The following is a 12,471-nucleotide window of genomic DNA, read 5'->3' on the forward strand; positions in this document are numbered from 1 at the left end:
TGTGTTTAAGATACCATCAGGTAAAGATCAAACTTAAAGACATTCTTAAGATAGCCTTCAGAACTCGATATGGATATTATGAGTTTATCATCATGCCGTTCGGATTAACTAATACGCCCATAATCTTTATGGATTTAATGAATAAAATCTTTATACCGTTTATGGATCAATTTGTTATAATCTTCATTGATGACATCTTGGTTTACTCTAAAAACATGGAAGAACTTGCCAACATTTGACCCGAGTATTATAAATTGTTAGAGAAAATAAAGTTTACACAAAGTTGGGTAAATATGAGTTTTATCTTGAACAAACTTCTTTCATGGGGCACATCATATCTAAAGAATGAACGTTAGTAAATCCCAACAAGATTGAGGTCGTGGCAGGTTGGAAGCAACTGAGTATGGTTAAGGAAGTTAGGAGTTTTTTGGATATGACAAAGTATTAATGCAGGTTTCTGGAAAGATTCTTGAGTATAACAGCTCCCCTGACAAGACTCACAAAGAAAGATGTTAAGTTTGAGTGAAATGAGTAATGTGAAAGAAGTTTTGCAGAACTTAAAAAGTGACTGACTACAACACCTATGTTGGCTCTACTGAATGGAATATGAAGATATATAGTATACAGTAACGCTTCCTACCAGAGTTTTAAGTTGTATTTTGATGCAACATGAGAGAATCATTGCTTTTGAATCTAGACAACTAAAAATTTATTAACATAATTACCCCACTCATGATTTAGAACTTGCCGTAATTATCCATGTTTTGAAGACTTAACGCCTTTATTTGTATCGAGAGACATTCGAAAACCATACAGACCATAAGAGCTTGAAACATATATTCTCCCAGAGGGACTCAACATGCATTAAAGACGTTGGATGAATTGTCTTATGGACTATGATTGTAAGATTTTGTATCAGCTAGTTTATGATAATATAGTAGTCGATGCTTTTAGCATGAAGAACGCATGTATGTTAGCTCACATGATAATCTCCGAGTGTAAATTGATAGAAGCCATGTAGAGGATACAACTCCAAAACTTAGAATTAGCCACATGTATAGCTCACTTAGCAGTCCAACCCAAGTTAATATAGAAGATTAAGGAAGTTCAGTTGGCTAATCCCACACTAGCTGTCATAAAAAAGGATACAGAACAGGGTTTTGAATTCAGAATTCCAAGTTTCAGCTAATGGTTTGTTCAGGTTTTATGACAGGTTGTGTATTCCTAGTGATAACGATTTGAAAAGAAATATCATGATAAAGACTCACAGTTCGAAGTTCACCATGCACCCTAGAAGTACCAAGATGTACTAAATTATGTGACGCTAGTTCTGGTGGAATAGGATGAAAAAGGATATTACTAATTTTATCTTTAAGTGTCTCACATACTAATAGGTTAAGGCAGAGCATCAACGCCTCGACGACCAACTTCAACCACTACTGATTCTAAAAATGGGAATAAATCATCATGGATTTTGTACCCGGATTGCTCAATGCCCATTCAGGTCACGATACAATCTGGGTAATCATTGATCGATTCACTAAATCTTCCTACTTCTTAGCTATCAGAATAGTAGATCTCTTGGACAAGCTAGTTACGATATACATATGAGAGATAGTCAGACTATATAGAGTTTTAGTGACAGTGGTATTAGACAGGGACCCCAGTTTTACCTTAAGTTTTTTGACTAATATTCAGTAGGTGATGAGGATCAAATTATCTCTCAGTACAGCATTCGACCCTTAAACTAATGGATAATAAAAAATGACTATTTGTGTACTAGAGGACATGCTCAGGGGTTGTATATCAGATTTTAGAGGACGCTTTGATGATCATTTACCTCTGATAGAGTTTGTCTATAATAACAGTTACCAGATAAGTATTGGTATGACTTCGTATAAGGTATTGTATGGTCGACCTTGTAGGTCACCGATATGTTGGGAATAAGTAGGTGATAAGAAGTTGATTGCTTCAAACCTTGTAGATGAGACCACAGTGAAGATTGCCAAAATCAGGAAAAACATCCAAATACTACAAAGTGGACAAAAAAGTTATGCAGATACTCGAAGGAGGGATTTAGAATTCGAGACATGCGATCGAGTTTTCATAAATTCATTCTCCATAAGGGTATCACTAGAAACATTTGCCTACAAGCTAGCATTGCCACTAGAATTATCTAGAGTTCATAATGTCTTTATTGTATTAATGTTGCGCAAGTATAACCCTGATCATTCACACGTTTTATCTTACAGGCTATTTCTGCTTTAGGATGACCTATCTTATAAAGAGATACCCATCGACATCTTAGACTAAAAGAATAGGGTGCGCTGTAACAAAAAAATTCCCTTTATTAAAGTCATATGGCAGAATCACTTGCAGAACGAGGCTACTTGGGAGTTGTAATTAGATTTTAAGGCTAGGTATCCTCATTTATTTGGTAAGGGATAGCTATTTAAGGGACTAATTTTTTTAAAAAAGAGTAGAAGAGTTGTAACACCCCGAGCTCAGGATGATTAAATTTGAAATAATGAAATCTATTTCTTCTTAAAATAATAATACTAATAATAATAAAAATATTAATAACTAATAAGAAAAATAAATTACAATAAAATAAAATAATAATAAAAAATAAAATTCATTTGGGGACATTTTTAAAAATAAAATTTCTTAATTAGCGTCATTCTGTGATAAAAATGGGTTTGTTTGAATAGATTCTAAGTGACTAGAGGTCATTATATAAATTTTAGGAAACAAGCTACGTGAAAACCCAGTTAGCAACACAACGAATTGCCACACAGAGCATGGCAATCATGTCGACAAAGACTCCCACGTGGAAAGGCTGCATTAGCAATCCGTGTTCCAAGATTGAACGACTTGTAGTCGTTCCTGTAAAGGCTCGAAACCTTAAAGAAAATAAATTTATAATTTAAATACGGAAATGAATAATAATATTAGAGATTACATTCCTTACACAATAAATTTAATTGCCCAATAGAGTTACGGAAATGTCTATTCTACATGGTTCATAAAAAAATTGGTAATTAAAAAAAACGAATAAATAAGTATCATAGGACAACCTTCACTAGCACTCTAAGGGAGTCCAGGAGGTGAACTACTCACAACTTTCTTGTTGATCGAGATCTGGATCTTGGTCTTCTTGATCTAAAATTGTTAATGAGAGGGTGAGTTACACTAGCTCAGTAAGAATATCACACTAATAACTGATATGGAAAACCAAATATTAATAAAAATTAGAAAATAACTAATGGAGCCCTTACTTTAAGTAAATACATTTATCTTTAAAGCTTTTTATTCGATACATACTGTTACAGTTGTTTTCTAAAATCAACCTACGAAGACACTTAATTAAATTACATTTTAATTTCATACATAAAATCAGCAATCCTTCATTTTTAACCTAGTTACTGGGACTCCTGAGGGTTCATAGAGATATCTCTCTACTCGTAGATCTAGTATCAAAATTGATAATTAATCCAGCCTTCTCTATACCACGTCCAGTAATGGGCATAAAAAACACCATCACTTTGATACCCCGTCCAGCATAAGGGTGAACTGTATCTCCCAAAACTCTTCCGATATGGGACTTCTCAGCTCGTCGAACTGAGAAAATGTCCACAGTAGGGTTCCCTATATACTGAGTCCATCCACTCTTTTCCAGGATGCCAAGTAAACTTTCATTTATTTAAACTCTTATCATCCAAGCAATCACTAAAGCATACCAATATCAAATTTCTTATTTATAGATTAATTTAAATGGCACTTAAACAAACGATATAATTTAGCATAGTTAAATAACAAATAACCAGAATACCGGATAAACAATGTAGAAAGAATCAAATAACCAAATAACTGAGAAAATCATAAAAACCATCAATTCAATTACACACAGTATAATAATAAGCAAATATAAGTAGTACAAGAAAATAAATAGGGAATTAGAATAAATGTAAACTAATTGGTTATGACTCCACTAGTGACTTGTAATATTTTAAATTTTTTTCTAATTTTTCACAAAACATACAATTATTGATTATTGATCCTCAATTTACTGAAACCGAGAATAGGGTGAGAGATCCTTACTTAAATCAGTGTTTCGAGATGCTACACTGTTTCTTAACGAGTCTTGAGCTTCCTGAATTTTCCTGCGAGAATAAAAAATACTCATCATGTAACTAAAAATACACCAAAAATTCTAAATCAGTGTCAAAAATCCTTCCCGGTAAATTTTAGGGTTCTCGTATAGTGGCGACGTTGTGCTCCGAAGCCAGCTACGCCGTTCGCACCGATGATTCGCTTCGACCTGGCCTGTTTTGGCCAGTTTTGGTTGATTTAACATGTATCCCTACAAAAAATACGTTAGGAGATCTCGGTTGGCTAGAAAGTAATAAAAAATCGAACCTACCAGCAAAGAGGTTTTCGGGTGCAGTGGCTCTGTTGGTTCTCCTTCACAGCTGGGTTTTTTCTTCTGCTAGCTTACATAGAAAAGAATGGTGAACACAGTGGTCGAAAGATTTTGTGAAATAGAAGCGGGAAGGGGCTCATCAGAGGGGTTTTAGGGTTTCGGCTGCAGCGGCTCTACCGGACTTTATCCGTAGTTTCTGGCTCACCCATCATTTCTTTTGCTCCGTTATGGCAACGGGGAGACTCATAATCGAATTTTGTGCGGATAAGGGAGAATTTTACCTTTTTTGGCGGTTGGTGGTAGCTCTGGTGTGGCGGTGGCTCCGGTACGGTATGGCTCCGTTGCAGCGGCGGTTGTGGGTCGGTCTCCTTCTCCGGTGAGGACAGGGCGGCTAGGGTTACGGTTCTCTTGCGATGCAATATTTATATAGTCATCCTGCGTTAATCTAAACTGTCCATTTGCGTCGACGTGGAGCAAGGAGAGTCATCTGATCGTTGCCTATTTAGGTCGATTATATGGGTGAATCTGGATCATTAATCACGATTGATCTCGTCTGTCTGATCACTCATAAGAAGGGAATGCATTTGAGCTGTTCACATGCGCGAGATTGAATTTGGGCCTTCGGATCACTGGCATGCGGATCACCCGCATGGCCTCCCACAAAACGCTGACATGAGCGTGTTTTGCCACTCTGGTTCATCAAGGCTACTGACTGGGCCATCCCACATGGTTGAATTTTTTTTTTATGTTTTGACCCCCTGTCTCAAATTTTTCTTTTAAAAATACCTCATGAACTCAAATTTTCACTTATCTTCCCCAAAATTTCTATCAATTATGTCCCTAACCTATTTTTCTCAAATAATTTAATAAAATTAAATTAAATTTATATTTTTAATTTTTTTGATAAACATAAAAATTTATTCCGGACTAAATTTTAGGCTCGAGTATTACAGTTCCCATGCGTACTGACGGTCCAGGTGCACGCCCACCCGAATTTGAACGAACGGCTTTGATGAACCATGTATTGATTCAACGGCCTGTGCGATCAATAGCTCAGATATGAGGGGCTAGTCGATCCAATGGTATGGATCGCGCGTGGGAGGAAAAGTTGTGTTTCCCTTAAGTGGCCAGATCGGATGGCTCCCATTGCGCCACGTCAGCTTGATCGGAAGACCAAGATCAAATGGTGAGAGGTATTTAAACCTCTCTTTAGCTGGTCTTCTAAAACCCTACCCGACACAGTTGACAAGGGAAGAAGCGACATGGGAGACTGGAGAGAGTGCAGGTGACGGAGCGACGGTGGCGACGTTGTGCCGGGGACCCAACCGATGCCTGTAAGGTCGATTTTTCTCTCATTTCTTTGTAAGACCTTTTTTTTTTACGTTTTAAATTAATTTTGACAGTAGTCCCACTACGATCTGACATAACTAAGAGAGAGAACGTCGGGGAAGAAGAATTCGGTGGCGAAGCTCGGTTGCACCATCGTGTCGGAACCTCAAATCGACCCTGATGAGTATTCTTGCTCCTTTTCACCATCTTTTTATTTTTTTTTCGCACCACTTTAATGCAAACTCCTTGATTCCACCAGAAAACTTGAAAATTCAAGAGTCGGGAGCTGCTATGATTGCAATTGAGAGAAGCGGTGTTTTAGCCTCCGATTCAAGGTAAGAATATCTCAACTGTTTCCCTTGTTACGATTAAATCAAAATTTAATCGATAATACACATTGATCCTGAATGATTTTGTGATTACTTAATGATTAAATATAAGTTGTCAATGAAGCCAGTTAATCAATTTAGTTTATGTCCATTATTAGTTTTATTTGTATTTTTTATTCTTTAATTTAATTTTATTTTATTTTTACTTTCGTTCACTTTATTTATCTTTTAATTTTTTATTTCTATTCAGTTTGTCTATTTTATTTTTATTTCGTTATATTTATCTAGAATTGATGTATTAATGACGTATCTTGAATTGTTATATTTTACCCCATTTCGTTTTGTTTTATTTTATGTTATTTTGATTTAGTTTATATCATTTTGCTTCATTTTTGTATTCTTTTTTATTTTGTTTCACCTTAATTTATTTGTTTCGTTTTATTATTTATGTTATTTAATTGTATGAAATTATTATTCTATTTTTCCATCTTATTTCTCTTTTATTTACAATTTTATTTTTAATGGATATCGAAACATAGATTACATACTCTAGTATTATTTGATGTACGGGTCTTACGAGCTATTGATTGTTTGGATAAAAGTAATATATCTACATGCATAAAATAATGACATGAATCAAAAGCTTATCGGGTATCATAAGAAAAAGTATACAGACTTGGTATATAGGGTGAACCCTACTGTAGATATGTTCTCAGTCGTACAAGGGTGAAAAGTCCCACATCAGACGGGGTTATAAGTTATTATATTTATACCGGACGGAGTCTTGAGACGATTTTTAATTGTGGCACTCATTAACAGATGAGGTATGGGAACAACCAATAATTTATAAGGGAAATGTTTATATATCCACGTATAGCGTGAATCCCTATGGGCCTCTAACGATACCAGTAGTAGAAACAAAAAATAATATAACAGAAATGAAGATGGTAAGTAACCCTAATTTGGGTGAGATGGTAAAGAACCTAAGGTTATATATTTATTGGAATGCGTGTTTATTGTGATTTAATTATGATTCTGATTATATCTTAATATATTGTATTTAGAAGACTCCTAGTAAGAGAAATAAATAATAATATTTTCAGTAAAAATAGATAAGGGGATGCATTAACATTCACATTTTATTAAAAATATACATTCTATCAGTTGTTTTATGATTTTCTAGAATAGTTTGGTTTATGTATTGGTGATAAAGTTTTTGGTATTCTTATTGAGATAATGTAACTCACTATTTTTGTATTAACCATTTCAGATCGAGATGATCAAGACCTAGATCTCGAACAGTCAAAGAATAACTGAGATATTATTCTGTCTTGTTCCACCAGACTTGAATTGAGATTAACTATTATTTTGTAATGATTTTTTATGTTAGGTTCTAAAACATTATAATAGGCTTTTTGGGTATTGCAAGTTAACGTGCATGAGATATAACTTTTAAATTTTAAACTCTTATGTGCAATGATAATTTTAGTATACTATATCATTACAATCATGTTAAATACTTGAAACGTGAATGGAGATTTCAGATCTTTACACAGAGACTTGTTAGGCTTTGGGAGGAAGTCTTAACCAGGATATATATAACCTTCAACCATACTTACAGTTCAATAAATTTCTTTCATTAAAATGATGAAAATCTTATAGAAAAAGATAAGGGATGAAATCTTAATCAAAAATTTTATTTAAAACTAAACTGTAACAAAAGCTGTTTAAAATTAAAATATAATATATATAATATTAAGAAAAAATTATAAACAAATGCTCTCATAAATTCAATCATACCTGTTTTATTTATTTGGGATGATCTCGAGATAAAACAAAGAACAAGAGTAGAAGAAAAGGGAGCCAAAGTTTGGTCAAGATTCTTTGATGGTTGTATAAAGAAATAATTATGGCTTCTCTAAGATAAGGTAAAAACAAAAACGGTGACGTTTTGGAGATGAAAATTAAAATAGATTATTAGTAGAAAAAGAAGTTCATAAAGGCCGTTAATTAGGAGAGAGAAATGTCTGGGTCTAATATTAAATCTCCTTTCTGTTTCGTGTTTTTAAATTCCACAACCTCGCAGGTCGTATTAGTAAACCTTCAACAACCATTAATCTTCAACCTGTAGCAGTTTACCCCCCTCAAAAAGGAAAACGAAAAACAAGAAGAAAACCTGTTGTTATCTATAAAACTTTTGTGTGTATATTATACATATATATATATATATATATACCTGAAAATATCCCTCCCTCTCTGCGAAAAATTTAAAAAAAAAAAAAATCGTTCATATTCTTTCCCATTTCTCTAGTCTCTGCTCTCTGTCTTTTCCTAATTTTTGAAAATTGTAAAAAGTGTTAGAATCGATACGTACATATATGTGTATTTACACATTTATAATTTTTGTTTATCTTTATTTAGCGGGTTCTTCGGTGGCTTCGCCGCGCACTTCACTCTTCTTTTTCTTCTCGGTCATTTTGGAGGAAATACTTTTGCTTCTGGTGCATGACGAGCGCGTCGGAGCTTTTCTACAATCGGAGGTCTCTACGATCTAGCCGAGCCGAGCAGGTTTTCGGACCCGATCCTTCTCTCGACCGCAGTTTTCACCAGAATTATCCCCGTCGCCACTATCATCATAGTCACCGCCATGATCTGGATGCGTGTGACCCCTCTCGGCGCCCGCAGAACCCGAGGCTCTGTCCCCGTGGCTTTCACTATGTAAGATTGACTCATTTCTCTCGTTATTATTACTTTTATTTGCGGTTTTGTTTAGCTTCTGTTTGCTTCTCGAGAAATAATAGAAAAAGAAGGGAACTATGGCCTAGGGTTATGAGAAAATTGGGTAAATACGGATTTCTAAGTGGTGTTTTGGCTTCAGAATGCTTTCCATTCTGGTGATAAATAAATAAATAACCAAATATGTTTCAGCAGAAGAAGCAGAACTTTGAATAATTTATTGTTAAACGAGGATATTTCTAAGTTCTAACCTACCTCTATTTATTTCTTATCTGCATGGAGCAGCAGACTTGATGGCACTACCTAATCGGTTTTGACTTGGGCAATATCTAAGGCAACTTATGGTTGATTTTCAGTTAAATTTGCAAAACGTTTAAGGAATGGATCATAACTAAGGACAACTTAGATATTAACAAAATTAATAGGAAGTAAATTTCAATTAGTGGGTCCATGCTGTTGGTAAAATTAAATTAAAACAGAAGAGGTTATGCATTATATTCAGATCTCTCTGGATTCGGGTTGTTTTTTAATTGTACTAAAACTTTTCTTCCCACTGTGTCCAAATTGTGGGAAAGGATGAACAGATAACCTGTCTTTGGTTGTCAGGTCTTTAGGAAAGACATTCAGAAGGAAGAAAATTAGTTTTCTTCATCATCTGGCTAACACATTAATAGAGAAGAAAATCAGTGTGCTGAGCTCATGAGGATCTCGCCTCTAAGAAAGAACCAAAGTCATATCGTGACTGATTTGCCAGAGTATCTACTATCTTTTCTTATTGCAGTTGTGTCTCATTTCCTTGTACGCTATTATGCATGACTTACCCTGGAACTGATTTAGGAAAAAAAGAAAAGAACTGGTGTTTAATTCTAGGAAGGGGGTAGACCTTTCTTACAATTATTTTAATTGATTGTTTCTAGAAGTTGATTTAACATGCCTTGATTTATTGTGTTAATAAATATAATTTTTTTTAATTCAATAAAATAATAAAACTAAATCTTAAACCCCCATCTTATCTTTTTAATTCTTTCAGGCAACTTTCTACTAATGTTTTTATTTAAATGTTTACTTTTGAACAACAATATTTTCGGAAAAATACTTTTATCTTCTTTTTTTCCTCTCATGATATTAAGAATGACTAACCAGAAGGAGAAAAAGATTAAAGAAATGGGATTGTTGAGTATATTGATGAAAAATATCTAAACAACCTAGGATGTACATGATAATGCAAAATGTTACTGCAGTACTAAAAAAGGTGTAAGAAAGAAAGAGATCATGTCAAAGCATTCCGAAGAGAAAAGCTTTGGTTGATTGGTAAAAGAGAAAATTTCTTGTCCATTTTGTTGATTGTTTTTGCAAGTAGCTTGGCATGGATTGGCACATGACTGTCCAAAACGTAATGCTTTTTAAGATGATTTTTGACAATATGCAAGGTTTGCCTAGGAGCAGCAATGCCCGTTGATCTAAGCACAAAGTCTCTTTGCTCATTAGTCTGTTGCCTTTTGATTGTCTAGGAACGTGCACCAGTTCGGCTTGATCAAGGCACTAGTCAGTTTGTATCAAGTAACAATGTCAATATAGAAACTTTAAGCAGCATGAGGAGGCTGAGTTCAAATGGAAATGAGAGACTTCCAGGAGCTGTGCTACTTGCAAGGGCAAGGCTTCTTGAGAGACTGAGAGGGGTATCTGCTTCAGATAACGGGTTGGTGCTCTTAACAACATTTGAAGTTTGACATTAGTAATGTATGGTGTTCCGTAATTTTTTAATTGAAGACATTCCGTTTATATTTTGATCTATATATTTATGTACATACAACCACAATCTTTTTTTTTATATGTGCTTTTGATATTGAAGTTGGAGGCAATCACTCATATATTGGTGAACCCGTGACCTTTTTCTTGGTAGGAACTCTTTTGCATAAATTCCATGCAAATGTCAAGACAATGTTTCAGTCATTTATTATGCAGCTAAATGCATCTCGTAATAATAGAAGTTGATTCTGCATGTTCCTTGGGGTCTATAGTCTAAGATGTGTTATGGTAGAAGAGTTCCTGGATGGGTGAAGTGTATGAAAGAGTACTTTTACCTTTTGCATAAATGGTTCTCTTGCTTTCTTTCTTCTATAAGAGAGTATCTTTTGCATGTGGACTTCTGGATAGTTGCTACTTCAACAGATTGCACTTTCACTATGAAAGCTGCTGGGATTTTTTGGTTACTAGATAGATTAACTTAATACATTTCAATCCTATCTATTTCAATGCAGAATGCTTATTTACTTTGTTACTGCAGTAAGGACACTGTTAGTTGTAGTGGTAACAAATTTAGAACCATTATTACTGTTACCATGTAAGATCAATGAATCCTTATTGATCTTTTCTGTGAGCATGCAAATTTTATATAAAGTTGTTAAAGAATTGATTTTATTATATATAACAAACTAAATATTAAAGTAATAATCTTGAATTTGTAATTGACAATTTCTTTTTCATGCTTGCTATTGTGTACCTATGGATGATAATAATTCTATGTTGCATGTTCTTTTTTCTTTATACTTTTGCTGTTGCTGTTAGTCCTCAAGAGGCTTCTTTCAGGATAGTAATATATGTTCTGTTTGCATTTATTTAGCCGGAGCAGCAGAGCTTCCTCAGGAATTAACCGAAGGGAGTCCCTGGCTGGGGATGACTTAAGACTTGTTGATACAGGGGACTGGGGAGCGGATAGTTTTTTGGGGCGGTCTTCCCCATTTGACTTCAACATTCAAATCGAAAGACCACAGTTATTGCAACAACAGAAACCACCTGGTCTCAGTCAGGAGGCTCTCGACAATTTGCATATGGAGGTTTACAGTTGCAGAGTAGTTGATACAGAAGGAAGAGTATCATCAAGTGCATTGAGTGATTGCAGCATATGTTTGGAGAGTTTCATGGAGAATGATGTGCTTGTAAGCCTGCCATGTGGGCATCAATTCCACTCATCCTGCTTGAATCCTTGGGTTAGAACTTGCGGGGACTGTCCTTACTGCCGAAGAGCCATACTCCTTGGCAATGAGGTCCACACCTATAAAATCAACACAATCTCCTACTAACTTAGTACCGGTACCTCTTTTTGTTGTAGCTTAAACTTACCGGACTCCTTAAGATGTCTCTAAAATGCCTTGTAATTTGGAACGCACGGGGTTTGTTGTACATTCAATATCGTAATAGATCAGCATGATCTCCCTGATATTATACCATTCTGACTTTCACATTTAATTTCATGTTAATTGAAACTAAAAACTCATTTGCATCATATCATTCATACCAGTCTCGTCCAAAATTTCTTTCACTCCAATGATCACAATGCATGAAGAAAAGCACATAACAGGATTTGAAAGCTTGTTTGACAAAAATTTTACTAAATTTGAAGTCCGTCCATCGCTATTCCGATTAGAAGAAAATGAATAATTTAACATATCCAAAAATATTTTGTAGGCTTGTTAAAAGGATGTTCAATTGGATATCTAAAACAATATGTTCTACATAGTTTATTAAAGTCTCAGATTATGGATTACATAAATTGAAAAATTAATGTTTGAATAAATTAGATGAAGTTTCTTGAGGTATAATTATAATTCAAGTGATTATTGTTTAAAAAATGTTAAATAATGATTTAATTTA

The 12,471-nt window shown here is 34.5% G+C and overlaps 1 protein-coding gene across 1 annotated transcript; it reads left to right on the forward strand.

The window, feature by feature from the left end:
- Positions 1 to 8,138: 8,138 nt before the first annotated feature.
- On the forward strand, positions 8,139 to 12,047 carry LOC148266479 (RING/U-box superfamily protein). The gene is made up of 4 exons (XM_088218401.1): positions 8,139 to 8,259; positions 8,503 to 8,799; positions 10,329 to 10,516; positions 11,441 to 12,047. The coding sequence occupies exons 2-4, from the start codon at positions 8,587 to 8,589 to the stop codon at positions 11,898 to 11,900; spliced, it is 861 nt and encodes a 286-aa protein (XP_088074527.1). The 5' UTR covers positions 8,139 to 8,259; positions 8,503 to 8,586; the 3' UTR covers positions 11,901 to 12,047.
- The last annotated feature ends 424 nt before the right edge of the window (positions 12,048 to 12,471 follow it).

This window comes from Carica papaya, chromosome 4 (genome assembly GCF_054855325.1).
Source record: "Carica papaya isolate Zhongbai chromosome 4, ASM5485532v1, whole genome shotgun sequence".
In the NCBI taxonomy this organism is placed as follows: domain Eukaryota; kingdom Viridiplantae; phylum Streptophyta; class Magnoliopsida; order Brassicales; family Caricaceae; genus Carica; species Carica papaya.